This window comes from Cnephaeus nilssonii (assembly GCF_951640355.1).
Source record: "Cnephaeus nilssonii genome assembly, chromosome: 5".
NCBI lineage: Eukaryota > Metazoa > Chordata > Mammalia > Chiroptera > Vespertilionidae > Cnephaeus > Cnephaeus nilssonii.
The window spans coordinates 88937561-88956466 of record NC_137076.1 but is presented as its reverse complement, the minus strand read 5'-3'; the positions used below and the strand labels follow the sequence as shown (position 1 = coordinate 88956466).

Below are 18906 nucleotides of genomic sequence, written 5' to 3'. Positions count from 1 at the left end.
TCCAAAGCCCACAAACCACCTTTTTAAGATAAATTTTATTTTGTGAATTTTAGAGAGGGCGGGGGAGAGAGAGAAACATTGGTTACTTGCACGTCCCAACCAGGGATCGAACCCGTAACCTGCATTTGTGCCCTGACCGGGAATGGAACCACGATCCTTTGGTACACAGCTCCAACCCATCGTGCCACACAGGCCAGGGCAACCTTTGGAGGACAGAAATGTTTTTCTTATGCTGGTGTTTTTGTATCGCCTGGCCTCTCCCCCTTTTCTCCTCCTCCCTCTGCTTCGCTGCATTGAGTCCACAATCTTTTTTTTTTTTTTTTTTTTTGAATATATTTTTATTGTTTTCAGAGAGGAAGGGAGAGGGAGAGAGAAATAGAAACATCCATGATGAGAGAGAATCATTGATTGGCTGCCTCCTGCACGCCCCCTACTGGGGATCGAGCCTGCAACCCGGGCATGTGCCCTTGACTGGAATCAAACCCAGGATCCTTTAGTCTGCAGTCCGACGCTCTATCCACTGAGCCAAACCGGCTAGGGCGAGTCCACGCTCCTGACTGTGAACTTCTGTGTATATCTTTAACTGTCTGTGTGTATGACAAACATCACAAAGGACCATCACAACTGGAGACACTGCTCTAAGAGGATGACCGCAGTAACAGAAGCCACCAATTATTAAACATTGCATCTGTGTCTGCCCATGCTGAGTATTTTACCTGCCTCGCTTCATTGAATTTTTACAAAAACTTTATGGGATTGTCATTTCAGAGATGAAGAAACCGAGTCAGAGAAATGACATAACTCACCCACGGTCATGAACTAGGAATTTGCCTAGTAGGATTGATATTCTGCGATTTTACTGTGAAGATTCCTGGTTAAAATCTATAAAAGCCTCTCACATTTGAACTTGGGTCATGACAGCAAAACCTGCATTCCTTCTTAGGCTGCCACGCTGCCTCCCTTGTGTTTGTTTGGGCTCGTCACTATAAAAGCTGCCATTTATTCTGTTTTTGCTGTGTGCCCGGCACCGTGCTAAGAGCTGTACATTCATTGTTTCCTTTCTGTCTCCGTACATGGAGGTAACATTTACCAGGGTAAAGGCATTTTGCAGATGTGGAAATGGAGATTTAGTTTAGGTAACTTACTTAAGTCACAGATTGGTGGCAGGAGCAGAGCTGTGACTCACAGTCACATCTGGTCCCGAAGCCCATGCCTTTTGCATGACTTGGCCGTGACCTTCCCCTGTCCAGCTGTCCGGTTCCCCAGCTCTGTGGCAGTGAGCCACGGGTTCTGCCGGCTCTGGTATGTTCTCGACCCCAGAGCAGTCTTCCTCGAGTCAGTCCTGAGCTCCCAAAGAGGGAGGAGGAAACAGGGTGGCTTGCAGGCTACAGGGCTAAGGCAGCGGGTGGCCACAGCAGCCACGAGGCTACTCTGCCCTTGAATGGATTTCTGGAATGACCAGCCATGAAGAGCCTTCGTGAGCAGCCAGATCAGAAGAGATTCAGGGTTTGTAGGAGGAGAGAGGAGGCTCCGGTCTAGAGTGGCCATACCTGCTAGTTTTGAGCAACTGTTTGAACCAAGATGATGAGACGTGCATATTAAGGTTGGGGTGGGGTGCTGGAGAGGAATCACGTGGGTCTGGGGGAGAATCCTAGTAGGATTGACATTCTGCGATTTTACTGTGAAGATTCCTGATTGAAATCTATAAAAGCCTCTCACATCCACCCTGGATTTTCCCAGAGGGAGTGATGATGTCCCCATTTTACAGATGAAGAAACTGAGGTCCAAAGAGGGAACCTGGCTTGTCTGAAGTTACAGACAGATTGGGAACAAGAACCTGGGTGTCTCCCTGGGGCCTCTTCCTAAGGTCCCATTGCAGCCAGGACTCAGGGCTGTGTGGGTGCTCGTTGTGCCAGGCTGGGAGGCAGAGCTGTGGCTGTGGTCTTGGTCTTGGCAAGTCACTTGTCTCCCTAAGGCGCCTTTACCCCGTCTAGACAATGAGATTAGAGTAGTGGATCGTTAAGGGACCCTCTGGGTTTCTGAAACACTGGATAGAAAACATTTAGTCAGCCAATGGGAAGTGTGGGCTGGGTTGCTCTGGGAAGACGCAGAGCCCCTTGTAAAGCCAGGGTAAAGCAGTGTAGACGGCACCTCTGTGATTCGCTCCAGTGTCCCTGAGCCCTCGGAGGAGGGGCTGTTGGAGATCGACCCCCCTGAGCTGCAGTCTGAACATTTAACTCTGGAAGAAGCTTGCTTTCCACGCACACGCAAGGCAGGCACTCAAAAGCAGCTCTCAGAGCTGAGAGCGTTTCCCGAGGACTTCGAGGCCCCTCCTCTGAGCCGCTCTCCTTGGAAAGGGGCTCTTGTCCAGGTGGGCCTGGGCTGCAGCCAGCAGCTGAGTTTCCATCTGCAAGGCCAAAAGAGAAGGCTTCGAGGCTGGGGGTGCAGGTGACAGGCCTCAGCCCTCCCTCCCTGCCTCGGCGGACTCCCCCGGCCTCCTCGGAAGTCCCTGTTTCTCCGCTGGCCTTGGTGCTCTTTCCCCCACTCCTCCCCCCAGGCCCCAGGGAAACCCAGGGCTGGTTTCCATTTCCTGGTGAGAGCTGCACATTTGTACCAAGGGGCCCCTGGTTGTCAGGGAAACAGCAGGGTGTTTGCAGACAGATCGCTGCCCTCTGTTCTTCACTTCACTTCCTACCCCATCTCATGTCTGCCGGCTGACTGCCCTTTGGGGGGCTCATAATCAGGCAGAGGGGACCCGTCCTCGGAGCTTCCCGCTAGTGCAGCAAATGCGGCCATTTACTGAGAACAGCCTCTGCCTGGCCTCGTGTGCTCTGCTCCCGACCAGAGCTGTGTCCCATCCTCCAGCCACCCTACAAGGCAGGAAAGGGCCAGCCCCGGTTTTGCACTTGAGGTAACCTTGAGCTCAGAGATGAGTCATATGCCCAAGGTCACATAGCTAATAAGTGACAAACGGGATTTGAATTCAGGTCTGTCTGTCTGATTCCAAAACCTGTGTTCCCCCACTGTGTCACACTGTCCCCAGTGACCCCACAGAGGTCAGGGCTGCTTTCCCTTAAGCGTTTTTGTTTGGGTTTTTGGGGGAGAGTTGATGTGCAGAACTGGGAAGCACCGAGCTACCGTCGCCTTGGTGTCTGCCCTCTCTCCTAGCTCAGCCCCTCATAGATCTTACTGAGTATGTCTGACAGAGTTGGGATTTTTACTTTTAAAAAGCAATCCATAGACATGGTTTAAAAAGTTCTAATTTCCATAAAATGGAAAGTACTGGTTCTCCTTTCTCCTCTCATTCTGAGGAGATTGCTCACTTCCATCTTTGCCTTCCTGCTGAGGGAGCTCATTTTCCGGCCCCTCCCCCTTCTCTTCCCCTTTCCAAACCAATCACACCTCCCTTTTCATCTGTTTTTAGGTAAGATACCTTGGGGTCTTTTTTACTTTTATTTTTCAGTTACAGTTGACATTCAGTATGATTTTGTATTACTTTCAGGTGTACAGCATAGTGGTGAGACAGTCATATACCTTACAAGGTGGTCCCCCCATATTTCAAGTACCCACCTGGCACCGTGCATAGTTACCACAATATTAGTGACTTACTACCTTGGTTTCTTAGTCCTTTAGTGTAGAACCTGTGTCCTGGCATTTCCTTCAATGAGTTCGTGTGTCCTGTTTGTTCAGTCACCCCTCAACCCCATGACTTTCTGTTTCATCAAAGAAAATTTCAAAGTCTCCACAGTGGCCTCCAGCACTGGGCCCCTGACCCCACATCCTCCAAGCGTCCCTGCTGCCATACCAGCCACACCGAGCACCCAGGGATCCGCCCGGTCCATGAGACCCCCTGACCACTGTCGCTCTCTCCTGACCAAGCTTTATCTTTTCTCTCTAGTTTTGTTTTTTTTTTATCCTCACCCGAGGAAATGTTTCTTGATTTCTGAGAGAGGAATAGGGAGAGAGAGAGGAAGATACGTCAATGTGAGGAAGAGACATCGATCGGTTGCCCTCCATACGAACCTCGACTGGGGATCGAACCCATAACCTTTTGGTTTACAAGACGACACTCCAACCGACTGGGCCACCCAGCTGGGGTTTTCTCCCTGGTTTTTATCACATGCATTTGTATTCCCCATTACAGAGTAAGCTCCAGAAAAGCAGGTTTTAAGCTCAGCACTGAGAGCGGTGCCTTGTCAGAGTAGATGCTAAGGACATGTTTCTTGACGTACACAGGGACCGTGGCCCTTCAGGTATTTGCAGCAGGGGACCAGGAGCCCCGAGTCTTCTCATGTGCAGACCGCTAAGCTGTCTGGGTTTGGGGACAGATCTTGGTGACTTGGAAAGAGGACACGCAGGGTGCAGATGGCAGGGACTCTGGAATCTGGATTTGACTGAATTCAGTCTTACGCTGTGTGATCTTGGGAGAATTATTTAACTCCCTGACCCCACTCCCCTCATCCTCAGTTTTCTCCTCTGTAAGAAAGAGGAATAGCTGCTGGGAAGGAGGGCTGTGAGGGTTAGGTGGGGCCATATCTAGGAAAGTACCTGCCCTGCCTGGAGGAGTCCGTGCAGTCAGTGACTGTGACTTCTCTCCCTCTGGGTTCCATGTCCCTTTCCCATCTGGTGGGAGTGCCAGGACACCGGCTAGTCTATCCACTGTCCTCTGGAAAGCTCATCTGGCCCCGAGCCAGGTTTTGGGGTGTCATTGAACCTGAAGGGCTGGAGGCAGCTGGAAAAGAGCAGGGAGAACACACGCTCCCTTGGGAAGAAGGAAGGGTGAGCAAAACTGGGGGAGAGAATGGAGGGGAGCAGAGTGCAAGGGAGTCTCATGGAGTCTCTTTCTTCTCCACAGCGTATTCTGCTGCAGAACCCGAGACCATGGCCAATCCAGCACAGGTAAGGAGCCTCTCCCCTCCGGAGGCTGTGCTCTGCCTTCCCCGGGCCTGGGCCCCTAGAGTCACTGGGCGTGGTACCTTGCACAGATCCCTGGCACCTTCAGCCTGAACGGAGCAGGAGAGGTTCCCCGGCATTGCTTGTTCCTGTTCCACGTCACCGCTCTTCCAGGCATGTGACTCACGTCAGCATCCTAAGCAGGAAGGATGTGTATTGGTGCACATGACTGAGAAGCCCAGGCCTTCAGGTCTGGCTGGATCCAGGGGTCCAAATGCTAGTGTTAGATTCTGCCTCTGAAGTGGGATTCCTGTGGCAGCTCCTTCCCTGAGTTGGCACACTAGTCACCAATAGCTCCGGGCTTTCCTTCTGCTTCCTGAGAAGCCTGGAGGAAACAACATCATTTATTCCCCGTGATTCTAGGGAAAGTCCGAGGTTCGATTCTCATTGGCTGGGCCTGGGTAACTTGGATCCAGAAAGTAGAGTTGGTCCCACCTGAACTTCATGGCCCAAGAGGGGTTCCCCCAGGAAAGGGAATGGATATTGGACAGGCAGGAGCATCGGAGGGTCCTCTGCGCTCTGGCGGTGGGAGTGTGCTGTCACACGCATCTGGAATTAAGTTCCCCTGGCTTAGGAGACCCCAGTTTTTCTCTTTCTTTCTTTCTTTCTTTCTTTCTTTCTTTCTTTCTTTCTTTCTTTCTTTCTTTCTTTCTTTCTTTTTCTTTTTTAATGTATTTTTATTGATTTCAGAGAGGAAGGGAAAGGGAGGGAGGGATAGAAACATCAATGATGAGAGAGAATGATTGATCGGCTGCCTCCTGCATGCCCCGCAACCCGGGCATGTGCCCTGACTGGGAATTGAACCGTGACCTCCTGGTTCCTAGGTAGGCACTCAACCACTGAGCCACACCAGCTGGGCGAGAACCCAGTCTTTCATGTTGTGGGACACCTTGCTGGGCAGTAGAATTTGAGGTGTGTCAGAGCTTTTACTCCTGTGTGTGGCCAGGATTGGGTTCTGCCCTTGGAAAGAGCTAGGGTCATTCTGTGCCTGGGTTTGCCTGAGAGAGACCCCTGTTTGCTGGCTTTAGAGAAAGAGACATGGTCACTGCAACAGTGGGATCAAAAAGGGAGAATAAAACTAAGCGACTCTTGACTTGGCCCCGTTTGTGCCTCACTTCAGTCAAAGAGCCTCTGGCCGTGGACATAATACAGAAGCTGTGTGATCTTGGGGGGATTCTTCACCCTCTCTGGGCCTCAGTTTCCATTGTGAGGTGGTTGAGCTCAGTGAACACTAAACTTCGTCCCTGTCTTCATGGCCCACCACCCAATGAACAAGAGCCTTAAGGATGTCTAGTCACTGTTTTTGAAGAGCACAGTGTATCATGTGATATAGGATCAGTACACGCAAAAGAGCCCTAGCTCTGCCCCCCTGTGAGCTTCTGCGGAGTACACTTTGCACAAGTGGCCTCTTTGACCAGGAGGAGAGGGTATTCCTGGTTATGGGCAAAGATCCAAGGCAGAACTTTTGCTGTTCCTCATTCTCCATGGGCAGTCATCCCCGAGTACTTCCTGAGAGGCGTTCGAATTGAAAAATTCTTTGGTGACTGAAATAGACACATCAGACCCTGGGAGATCAGAGGGGCCAGGACCTAGGGCTCAGATCTTGGACTCCTGGTCTAGTGCTCCCAGACCATGCTGTCTGCCTGGCTGACCCACATTGCCATGGGCCAAGGGCCAGTAGACATCCTGCAAGCAAGAGTCCTGGGGTGGCAGAACCTTAGGGGTGCCTGGTCCTATGGGGTGAGTTGCAATCCCCATGCAAGGTGCTGATGTTCTGGGGGCACACAGGTTGGGGGAATGGGGCAGCTGCCTGGAGGGGCCACTCGGAAAGAGCAGGGGGCTGAGAGGTCTAGGTAGAGCGGCTGCTGGAGCAGAAGGGAGGGAGAGGATGCAGTGCACTCAGGGCAGTAGCTGTAACAGGCATGCTCAGTGCAAAGGGTTAGCGGGGAGGAGTTTGCAGAAGACAATACTAGAGAAGTGTGACAGAGGTCTTCCAAGTTTGTGTCTATTGCTCCCAATTATTAGCACCTTCATTCGGCTTCTGGTGTGCCCACCTTCACCACACACATGCAAACACACACATGCATACACACACACACATGCACATACACACATGCATGCATGCACAGAAAAGCTACTCTTTTCTCTGGCTCAGATCACTCCCAGTTACTTCTGTGATTGCGCTATTCTGCCTCTCTTTCTGTTCAGAAGAGAAGAACTTGAGGCCCAAAGACTGAGGAAATAGTGTGGTGTCATAGAAAGGTCCCGGAGGCATGGCTCTGTGGGCTCAGTTGCACAGGGGTGTCTGAGTTTGAATGTGATCATGGGTGTAAGAACACTTTGAGGACAGGGCAAGGGGGCAGGTGCTGGAATTCCAGCAGGTGCAGAGATGAGGCCTGGTTCAGGTCTGATCAAGGCAGCTCTCTGGGGGAGCCCTGGCCGCAGCCTTCTCTCTGGGGGGTGTCACCTCTGCTCCCGATAGGCCTGGGCACTCCTACTCCAGCCGCAGCCTGGATGGGGCCCAAGACCTCAGAGCCCCAGGGTTCAGGCTGCTCACCAGCTGGCATCGGGACCTGCTGAATATTTCAGGGTGGAAAGTCCCTTCGTCTCTGCTCTCCCTCCCCCCTCGATCATGGGCACCTGAGGCCTGGAACCTGTCTGCCAGAGAAGTAGGGACAGCTGCACAGGTGGCACTTGGAGACGAAAAATTCACCAGCTTGGTGTGAGAATAACCGATGGTGGGACACTTGAGCCTGGGTGATTTGAAGGACTGTCTCTGTGTCTGTGTGACCAGTGCTGAGGCGCCCTGCACCCCCTCTTCTGGTGGCTGTGATCCTGCCGGGTCCGGGGATAACTCATCTGGCTGGTGGTCTTCCAGAAGATTTTATCATCCTTGTGCAGAGACCCATGTGGAAGACAGGCCCTGCTGCTTGCTAGGCCAGTCTCTAAGGGATAGTTTTTGTTTGTGTTTAAATATGTTTTTACTAGTAGCCCTGCGCACAAATCTGTGCACCAGTAGCTCTCCGCCCTCTGTCCCGTTCTCCTGTAGCTCCCCCGGCCTCCCTGCGTACCCCCCCCCCATAGCTTGCTGCCCTGCCCCCTCCTATAGCTCTCTACCCACTGCTCCACCCTCCTGTAGCTCCCTGCCCCCCCTCCCCGTAGCTTGCTGCCCTGCTCCCTCCTGTAGCTCTCCGCTGCCCGCTTGTAGCTCGCTGCTCCACCCTCCTGCTGATCCGTGATCCAGTCGTTATGCAGTCGGTCGTTAGGCTTCATGGTGTAACGACCATTTGCATATTACATCTTTATTATATAGGATTGATTTCAGAGAGAGGAAGGGAGGGGGAGAGTGAGATAGAAACATCCATGAGAAAGAAACATCAACATTGACCGGCCGCCTCCAGCATGTCCCCCAATGGGGGTTGTGCCCACAATCTGGGCATGTGCCCCAACCGGGAATCAAACCTGGTTCCACCACTGAGCCACACCGGCCTGGCTCTAAGGGGTCATTTTGATCAAGCCTTATGCCTGTCATTAGAATTCCCTTCCCCCAGGATGGCATTGCCTCATCTTTCAGCTGCAGCTCCTTCCCCAAACACTGCCTCAACCACCGCAGTGTGGGAGGAGGGAGAAGGTGGAGTGGGGGACAGCGACAGGAGAGGGTTCTCAGCTCACGGGCCATTGCTGACACCTCTGCCCTTCATCCTGGGGACACGCTTCTATCTTTTCGCTCCCTCCTGGCAGTTTACACTCTCGTGATCTTGGTGACTTTGGGCGTCTGCACTGAGCACTGAAGCCTTGGGCTGGCTTCCCTCAGTGTTGCTTGCTCTTGCCTCCAAGCCTTTGCCAGGCTGTTTGCTCTGTATGAAGCCCTCTCCCTGCCCAGCCCCCGTGGGGCCAGCTGTTACACGTGCTTTAGGACACAGCATGGATTCCACCTTCCTTCTGCTCAGAACACACTCGGTCATCACCCATTCACACACCCATTCGTCTAGGCCAGTGGTCGGCAAACTCATTAGTCAACAGAGCCAAATATCAACAGTACAACGATTGGAATTTCTTTTGAGAGCCAAATTTTTTAAACTTAAACTTCTTCTAACGCCACTTCTTCAAAATAGACTCGCCCAGGCCGTGGTATTTTGTGGAAGAGCCACACTCAAGGGGCCAAAGAGCCGCATGTGGCTCGCGAGCCGCAGTTTGCTGACCACAGGCCTAGGAAACAAGTCTTTAGTGAGTGCTGCTGAGCCAAGCCCTGTGCTGGTGCACGGAGTGCGTCAGCGAGCAGGACAGACACAGAGCTTTCTAGAGGGACTGTCTCTTTTCTGGTCCCGGTATGGGGCACGTGTTCCTTCCTCGTTCCTTCTCTGTCCAGGGCTGTGATCAGGTTGCAAGGGATTCACTGATGGCGGGAAGAGGACTGTGTTTCTTTCTGGCCATCCGCCCTGTCCGAACTTTAAATAGCAACCCTGTGCCCACGCGGCGCCCACGCGTGCATACCTCGGAGAAGCCAGCAACTGCAGACATAAACCAAAGAGCACCCAAATGCCTGGCCAGGTCCCTGGGAGACGCGGGGGGTGATCGGAGGCCTGTCTACTTCCTCCTTTAAGGCACAGTTTATGTGGGCCACCCCCCCCCCCCGCAGCCCCCCACCCCTCGCCGCCCCCAACCAAACCTTTCCTGGTTCCCTCCCCCAGGCTGGCCTCCACCTCTGCCGTTTCCCCAGTTTACTTTGCCTCTGTCTTCGGGTATTTACTGCAAGCTTTATGTTTGTCTCTCGTCTCCACTGGGTCAGAAGCTCGTGAAAGACGGGGTGGGGTCTTCTCTTTCCCTGAATCTAGAGTTTGCAATGTCAGGCCTGGCCCGGGTTGAGTGCCCTGTCCCCGAGCTGTGTGCTCAGTGCCTGGGGCCCCGGCACCTTCGGCTCTCAGCGCTCTCCTGGACCTCATGCTTCTCCAGCCGAGTAGCTGACCCACCCCTGACTTCTCTGTGAAGCAGCCTTTTGTGCATTCAGGTTCCATGTCTAAGATCCTCTGGCTCTGCGTCCCCGCCCTCTTCGCCCCGAGCACCCAGCCAGCTTGTCCTCAGATGCCAGCGCACAGCTCAGTTTACTGGTCCCCGAGGGGCGGTGCCTTGTCCTGGCGTTGATCCTGAGGGGGCTCTCCGGGCCAAGACTCCGCCCCCAGGAGCTGGCAGCTGCAGGGTTCTGGAGCTGGAGAGCAGAGGGGAGCAGGCAGGGAGCTGGCTTCCAGGGACCCTGGCAGGAGGGCTTCCCTCCTCTGGGCTCGGTGTCTTTGTTTCTGTGATAGAGGTTGTCTTAAGTGCTTCTCCAAGTTGCTAAAAGAATCGCAATGGAGGCGAAAGGGCTTTGTAAATCAGAGAGTGCCATACAAATATGAGGGGCTCTTGTTACTCCTGTAGGGATCATTGCCAAGCCTGGCTTCTTATCTCCCCTGGGCCCTAGCAAAGTGGTGCAGGGCCATGGGCTTGGCTGGGCACCGAGTGAGTGCATCTCCGATCACCCCCCGCGTCTCCCAGGGACCTGGCCAGGCATTTGGGTGCTCTTTGGTTTATGTCTGCAGTTGCTGGCTTCTCCGAGGTATGCACGCGTGGGCGCCGCGTGGGCACAGGGTTGCTATTTAAAGTTCGGACAGGGCGGATGGCCAGAAAGAAACACAGTCCTCTTCCCGCCATGGGAATTGGCACCGTCCTTGGGGCAGGTTGTGGTAGCAGATACCAGGAGAGTCAGCCCTCAGCCAGGCTTTCTGTGGTCAACGCTCAATTTTAGGAGAAAGGGCTCAGCCTGGACTCGCCTGTGGCCAGGGTTGGGAATGTGACCTGGGGTTGGGGCTGGGAGCCCCGGTCAGGGTCAGGGTCAGGGTCAGCAGCTCACCCTCTGCTTTTCTCTCCACAGGGTGCCAAGTACCGCGGCTCCATTCATGACTTCCCAAACTTTGATCCCAGCCAGGATGCCGAGGCTCTGTATACCGCCATGAAGGGCTTCGGTGGGTGCCCGCCACTGGGAGTGGGGTCCCAGGAAAGGAGGCAGGATTCGCTGGGGCGTGTGGGCACATCCCTGAGCCCTTTGGGGGTTGGGGGTGAGATGGAAGATGCACTCACTCGCGCTTTTGTTTCCTCTTCTTATTATTTTTCATATTTTTACAATGAAATACTCCAGACCAACAAGGTCTAAAGAATAAAGAGAGGCTTCACCCACAGACCTGCCACCCCGCTTGAGAACTGCACTCGCTTCCTCCTGTGGTTAGACCCTCCCTGGCGGGTCCTCCTGCTGATCACTCCACTCCTCTCCTCTCGGGGTAACCACTACCCTGAACTTGGTTCTCAGCATCCTCTCTTTTTGTTCTGTTGTTAATCCTCACCTGAGGATATGTTTTCCATTAATTTTTAGAGAGAGTAGAAAGGGAGGTAAGCAGAGAGAGAGAGAAACATTGATGTGAGAGAGGCACATTGATTGGTTGCCTCCTGCACATGCCCTGATAAGGCCTGGGGATTGAACCTGCAACCCAGATATGGGCCCTTGATCAGGAATCGAGCCTGTGACCCTTCAGTGTGCAGGCCAACGCTCTAACCATTTAGCAACACCAGCCAGTGCCTCAGTATTCTCTTTTCTTTGTTGAAAGAACCCTGTCCTGGGTTGAAGGACCCCTGAGTTCTTCTAAGCCAGGCTGTTTGTGAGACCTGGGGTGAGTCCTTGCCCCCCATCCCCGGCCTCAGTTTCTTATTAGTGTGATGAGGAGCTGAATCACGGGCCCTCGGAGCTCACGTACTGCGTGTGCTACGAGCCCTCTTAGTGGGGGCTTGACGGGCCCCATAGGTCCTCCCTGTGATGCCACCACCTGTGAGTAGAAGGCTAATGCCGAGGACTGCAGGGAGCAGCCCTGGTGGGCTTCCTGGAGGCAGGCTGGGTAAGGTGCCCGCGTCCTCCCCTCCTCCAGGCAGTGACAAGGAGGCCATTCTGGAGCTGATCACTTCCCGGAGCAACAGGCAGAGGCAGGAGATCTCCCAGAGCTACAAGTCCCTCTATGGCAAGGTAACCATGGCGACCGGAGGGCAGGGGGTGGGGCTGGGGGAATGATTCCATCTCCTGTGTGTTCCTCAGGGTCTTTCCCAAGCATTTTGCTCCACATCAGCCTCTGTGCTGGCACTTTTGGCCTCTTTTTCTCTTCAGTCAGGGACCGTTCAGCCACAGACTGCCTGGAGCACCTGCTGTGTGCTGGGCCCTATGTGGGTGTTAGGGCCACGCAGATGGATGAGACCAGGGAGGGAGGTGCCAACCCATTGGACTCACTGGTAGTGGGAGGGAGACACAGTACACAAGTAAATGAACCATGGTGGGGAGCAGGCAGGACCTGTGGACCTGACCCCTGCACCACGTGCTGCTGCGTGGCTTGGGGCAGGTGGCCCGAAGTCTCTATGCCTGCCTCTTCGGGTTGATGATAGCACACACCTCCAAGAGTGACGATGAAATGAGCTTCTTAGCCCAGTGCCTGTCCAGAGTACCTGCTCATTAAATGTACTTCTTATCAGTGTAACTGCTCTTCCCCTTCCTCCCCCATCTCCTCTCACCCCCACCCCCACCTGCTAGGACCTCATTGCAGACTTGAAGTCTGAGCTGATGGGGAAGTTTGAACGACTGATTGTGGGTCTGATGAGGCCACTTGCCTACTGTGATGCCAAAGAAATTAAAGACGCCCTCTCGGTAAGAAGTGTGAGTCTGTGTGTGTTGGGGGTGTGGGCGTGGTTAAGGGTAAGATTCTGGTCCTACAGCAAGTCTTCAGAGCCCTCACCCACGCATGGGTGTGCCTTGCTTCAAGAGGCAGCTTGCCTAAACCCTGTCCCAGAAGGGAACCACGTTCTCCTCCAGGTGGACAGATGTGGGACACATGTCAGTGTGGAAAGGGGCCCTTGGCCCAGACCCCCACACCAGCAGTTTCTAGTCCTGAGGAAGCAATGGGAGAGATCATTACCTTCTCCATCTCCCTGTGAGATGGTAGAACAACTAGTAGCATCTCCATTTTACAGATGAGAAAACTGAGACCCAGAATTTGAAGTTTCTTTTTAAAAAATTTTTTTTATTGATTGATTTTGGAGAGAGAGGAAGAGAGAGTGAGAGAGAGAGAAACATTGATTTGTTGTTCCACTTATTTATGCATTCATTGGTTGCTTCTTGTATGTGTCCAGGCCAGAGATCGAACCTGCAATCTAGGCATATTGGGACAACCTCTCACCAACCGAGCTGCCTGGCCAGGGCCGAAAGATAAAGTTTCTTAATGAGAGGTCACAAATCAAGCTACAGGCGGCGGCGGGGGGGGGGGGGGGGGGGGGAGTGGGGGGACTAGAATCTATGTCTTTTGATTCTCAAAGCATTATTTCCCAATCGCTGCTTACGAGCTGTAGTAGGAGCGCCCTAAATGCTGAGGGTTTCATAGCTCTGGCCACTCCAGGATCCCAGCCCAAGGCCCAGCCCAGCCCTTGACTCATGTGTCCCTTCTCTTCTCCCAGGGCATCGGCACCGATGAGAAGTGCCTCATTGAGATCTTGGCTTCCCGGACCAATGAGCAGATCCACCAGCTGGTGGCAGCGTACAAAGATGGTGAGATGGGTGGGAGGGGCCATTCGGGGGTTTTAGACATGAAATGGGGGTGATTGCAATGATGGAGACCCTAAGAACCTATTCATCCATCTTCTTTCCTCCTCCCCTCATCTGACTGTCCTCCTGTCCACAGGTGTTCTGTGCTGGGCAGCGTGCTAGGGTCTCAGGATATGATGCGAGGCAAGACACATGTAGCCCCTGCCTCCGAGAGCTTATAGACAAATGAGATGATGAGGGATTCAGACAATAAACAGTTAAACACGATGATGATGTGGTTATGTTATGAAGGAAACAAAATGAGATAAGAATGAAACCTTAACTGGGGAAGACCTGCTTCAGACAGGTGGTCAGAGAAAGCCTGCGGAATGAGAAGGAGCCAGTACAGAGAGAGTGGGGAGAAGATCCTGGCAGACAGAGGGAACAGCAGGTCCCAGGCCCTGGAGCAGAAATGACCCTGGTAGCCAGTGGGAGGCTGGAGCATGGAGGGTGGGGCACAGGACATTGTAGGCCAAGAGGAAGCGATGGTGTTTTATTCTAAGTCCAGTGGAAAGCAGGAGCCCGTGATCAGACATGGCTTTAAGATATGGTCACCCTTGTTGCTGTGGATCGGAGAGGGAGTGAGAGCAGACGCAGAGGGAATAGTCAGGAGGCTGTAGCTGCTGTCCACTGAGCGATGATGGTGCCCGGAGGAGGATGGCACAGGTGGGGATAGAGATGCCATCATATCTTTTCATGGGTCAGTACAGGGAACTGTGAAAATGCACCTTGGGTCTTGCCAGGGTTACCATGGAGACTGGGGTTTGGGATTTGTAACCAATATCTGATCATTTGGGGGTAGCAGGGACCTTTCTCCTGGATCCCTGGGATGTCCTGGGGATGGGACTAGAGCTTGTGTTCTAACCTTGCAGCCTACGAGCGAGACCTGGAGGCTGACATCATTGGCGACACCTCTGGCCACTTCCAGAAGATGCTCGTGGTCCTGCTCCAGGTTGGTCCACGTGGGGCCCTCCCCCGAGCTCTCTACCAGAGTGCACCGCCCTGTCCCCACAGACGGGGGAGCCTGTGAGGGGCTTCTTGGTGGCTCCTCACATACTGTGGCCACTCCCTCCCCCTCTGCCCATTTATCCTTGAACTTGAGATGGTTTCCCTCTGGCTCACCTGGTGTAGAATTTGAGCGTCCAGGTGTCTGCTCTGATACCCTGGTTTGCACAGGCAGGTGACCCACATTTCCCTTTGCACGCACCCTCCTCTCTTGTGCCCAGGAATATCCTCTCCTGTGACCTCTTTCCTCTCTCCATACGCACTCCCCCTCCTCTCCGGGCCTCCCTCCTGCCATTGCTTCTCCAGCCAGGGCTGTGGTGGTCCTGGGGCTGCCGCACTGCATCCCCCACAGCCTGCCCTGCTGCTCCTCCCTCCCCACAAAGGAGCCCATAAAAAAGAGGCCACAGAAAGGCTGCCAAGTAGGGATTTCCCCCACACAGTGGGTTTAAAAAAACACACCTATTTAGTTAGTTGCTAACATTTACAAACAGGGAGATTTTGTTAGAAAACCCCAGACGTCTGGACTCCTTTGAATAATTGAAAGTTCTGGCAGTAGCAGGCCTGCATTTTGCATGACTGCAGTGCGCTGGGGAGCAGGTCTCGTGCCGTTTCACCTGTACCTGTCCAGCCGCGTGGCCATCTCTGTGGCCGCAGGTCCTGTGGGGACAGACACTGAGATAGCGCAAGCCCAGCTCCGAGGAGCAAACCGTTAGGAAGCTGTGTCTATAATTAAGCCACCGCTTTGTTTCTGTTGGCTGTCCCCTGTTCCTACAAGTGTCCGATGGGGGACGCAAGGAGCACCAGTGGGATTTGGTGCCTTCACAGCGTCTGAGCTGAGATCTGAGGGCCCAGGCCTCAGATCCTGGTTGGTGAATTCTTGGGAGCCCCTACCAGAATGCACACATGCAGACTTTGTGATCTTGTTGGGGTCGTCGTGGGCCACGCCAGGACTTGTGTCCGGGGCCCTGCCCTCCGAGGTGTTCTCGGTACAAGGCCCGGCTTCCTCTGGGAGGGGGGCACCTCGCAGGACTCCCCCTCTGGTCCCAGCTCCAAGGATGAAGGGAAAAGCCCGTGGAGGGACTATGATTTCCCACAAAATAGATGATGTGGTCTTGACTCAGTGGCTGCTGTAAGTCACTGCTCCGACACTCGGGGGCCACCGGGGTTTTCCCAGTGTTGTTTCTCCACCACTGGCACCAGGCCTTCCCTGGCCCTGGTATCTGAACCACGTGCTCCTTGTCTCTCTGCCCAGGGAACCAGGGAGGAGGACGATGTAGTGAGCGAGGACTTGGTGCAGCAGGATGCCCAGGTAAACAAGCCCTGAGGGAGGTCCCTGAGGCACAGCGAGGGAGCCCCGAGAGAGGGGAACGGTTGGGGACCCGGGGAAGGGCTGGAGGCGAAGTAATTTGCAAATACCAGAAATAACTGACTCACAGGCATCATTATGTATACAGTGCTTTGTTAAAGAGAGGATTTATCTTTCTAAGGTGTAAAGTGGGTAAGATGTATTTTGGAGCTTTATTAATTTTTCCATTTATTCAGTTAGTTAATATTTGTTGAACACCTACTATGTGCCAGGCACTCTGCCAAGCATTGAGGGCTCTCTAATAAACAAAATCAGACAGTACTGGGATTATGTTGATCACACGAACACCTTCTCCTTGGATAATCCATACATTCCAGGCGTGTTGAGCCCTCTATATGCAGTAACTCTGGAGGGGCAGATAGAGAGAATGCTGAGATATTGTCCCTGTCCTGAAGGGGTCCATGTCATAGTGGAGAGACAGGCATATAAAGAAATCATTGCAATATACAGTGGATCAAAGTTATAAAGAAACAGAAGGATATAGGTATAAAGAAACAAACTGGGAGAGAGAGGAAGGGAGGGAAACAGAAGTCTGCCTGGGGATATCAGGAAGGGCTTTGAGAACCAATGGGATGTCTCATCTGGCACTTGAAGCTTGACTAGGAGTTTCCCAGAAAGAAAGGGGGAAAGCCGTGTGGTATATGCAAAGGTCCTGAGGCTGCCAGTTACTGGTCTGTTCAGGGATTCAGCATCGATTCGGAGTGGCTTGGCCAGTGAGCCCTGTGTCCTGAGGTTTCCTCTTTCAGTCAGTCCCCCCTCCCCCCCTTCAGGACCTGTACGAGGCGGGGGAACTGAAATGGGGAACAGATGAAGCCCAGTTCGTTTACATTTTGGGAAATCGCAGCAAGCAGCACCTTCGGTTGGGTAAGCTCCAGAAAAGACTACAGCTGCCCCCTTGGAGTTGTGCCAAGAATTCTGTTCTCTTTTCCTTTCCTACTGACGGAGCATGGTCACTACTTCATCAGCAACCCAGACACGAGTCCCGATTTTATTGGGCAGTGGTTTGCATGGTCCTTCACCAGAGTCGTTAAGAGGATGCTTATCCCCTCCATCTAAGTACCCGTCTGTCTTCCCGCTGGAGCCTGAGGTGTACCCAGGCGCTCACAGCATTCGCAGCAGGTGGCGGGCGGTGTGCACGACCTCCTTGCCACCTCCCCAGTACCAGCCCTACCGTCCTGCTGGCACTCCGTCCTGGCCGCAGCGCCTTCCCCCTCTGACATCCCTGTTGGTTCTCAATGCCACGGGGACATTCCTGACACCCCTGACTCTCTGTCCCCCGCAGTGTTCGATGAGTATCTGAGGAACACGGGGAAGCCCATCGAAGCCAGCATCCGAGCGGAGCTGTCCGGGGACTTTGAGAAGCTGATGCTGGCTGTGGGTACGTCCTGATGTTGCCTTCTGGGGCTGCGAGGGGGGCTGGGGTGCTGGCCCAGGAGCACGGGGCTGAGGGTGGGAAGGAGAAATTCTGTGGTGTGGAGACGGAAAGGTGAGAGCAGTTGGGCAATGAATTCCAAAGGTTTGGCCAGAGCAGCACCGCGGAGGCGGGGAGGCAGGGGTCGAGCCTCAGGCACCGGCTCCCTCCCCCGGCTCACCCTCCAGTGTGTGGTGGGACGAGAAAGAGCACTGGGCCGGGGTCAGGAAACAAGGACCAGGAGAGGGTTTCGTGGAGCGTGAACTGCGTGCCAGGCTCTGTGCTGAGGGTTTAATCTTTAAAAAGGACCCTGGAGCAGGCACTGCCGTTGTCTCCATTTCACGGATGAGAAAACTGAGTTGCACAGAGGCTGCGTCACTGGCCGAGGGGTCATTTTGTAATAACGTTCGGTGTGCGGGATGCCAGGAGCTGCCTGGTCAATGTGGAGTCAAGATTCAAGCCTGGGGCTTCTCCCAAATCTGCTGTTGACTTAAAGCAAGTCTCTTATCCTTGCTGGGCCTCAGTTTCTTCATCTGACGAATGGGGGCAGGGGACGGACTGCCTGACCCAGAGGCCCTTGCCATCCAGACATTCCAAGAGCCCGCATGTCTGAGCCTGGGTTGTGTGTGTGTTTCTTGGGAGAGGGCTACAGCCCAGGCCGCCTCTTCCCACCCCGAGCTGTCCCCCGGCAGCCCCATTCCCAGTGGTCAGCCCACAGGATCCAGCGGCCCAGCAGCCAGTACCTTTCAGTGCAGCCGAATCTAAAGACACACCTTTCCCTGCTCCGCCCAGATGCTACCACCCACCCGGCCCAGTGCCCTGTGAAACCCCAAAGGACTAGACAGTGGGTCTTTGTAACGCATGAGCCACCTTACAAGAGGCCTGTCTCCTGAGTTCTTTACCCCCTGGGGTTGCGGTACAAGTGGGCAGGTCTGGGGTGCTCTGGGGCTGCAGGTTATCAGGAGCCAGGTTCTTCCTGGGTTTGGACTTGGTGGCCCCCTGAGCAGTGGAAACGGGCAGGGCACCCCATCCTCCTCCTGAAACCCCCTCTCCTTTCTTCTCAGTGAAGTGTATCCGGAGCACCCCGGAGTACTTTGCTGAGAGGCTCTTCAAGGCCATGAAGGTGCGTGATGGGTGTGACGTGAACGCGGTTCGGGGAGGGGTCTCTGCCCACCTCACCACGACTCTTGGGACTCGTGGGCAAGTCCCTGTGGTCCACTGGCCCGAGGGAGCCTTCGGGGATTGGCCACAGGTCAGAGTGAGAGCATTGTGTCCCAGGTGAGCTCCAGAGCTTGAGATGCTACCTGGTCACACACCTTCCCACCCAGAACCTGCCCTGACCTCCGACTGAGCAGAGGGCACGGTGACAGCCTGCACCCAATCCGCCCAGCCAGATGGGTTGGAAGCCCCCACTTTAAACAAATCAATCAGAATGTTTATATGGAGACCCAGGTAAGTAGAAAGCACGTTTGCATTGTCCGCTGAGTCACAATGCTCACTCACGACCCAGCAGCTTCACTCTGGGCG

The 18906-nt window shown here is 54.0% G+C and overlaps 1 protein-coding gene and 1 long non-coding RNA gene across 3 annotated transcripts in view; one reads left to right on the top strand and one right to left on the bottom strand.

The window, feature by feature from the left end:
* Positions 1–18906, bottom strand: part of LOC307100201 — a 151188-nt gene that overhangs the window by 5999 nt on the left and 126283 nt on the right. The gene's annotated exons all lie outside the window — the stretch shown is intronic.
* ANXA6 (annexin A6) overlaps positions 1–18906 on the top strand; it is a 48435-nt gene that overhangs the window by 6390 nt on the left and 23139 nt on the right. For both annotated transcript variants that reach the window (XM_079772563.1, XM_079772562.1), the window contains exons 2-11: positions 4856–4899; positions 10862–10952; positions 11904–11998; positions 12554–12667; positions 13471–13561; positions 14470–14549; positions 15855–15911; positions 16739–16832; positions 17251–17346; positions 18444–18502. In XM_079772563.1, coding sequence (XP_079628689.1) covers positions 4882–4899; positions 10862–10952; positions 11904–11998; positions 12554–12667; positions 13471–13561; positions 14470–14549; positions 15855–15911; positions 16739–16832; positions 17251–17346; positions 18444–18502 — 795 coding nt within the window. In that variant the 5' untranslated portion in view covers positions 4856–4881. The remainder of the gene's footprint in view (positions 1–4855; positions 4900–10861; positions 10953–11903; positions 11999–12553; positions 12668–13470; positions 13562–14469; positions 14550–15854; positions 15912–16738; positions 16833–17250; positions 17347–18443; positions 18503–18906) is intronic.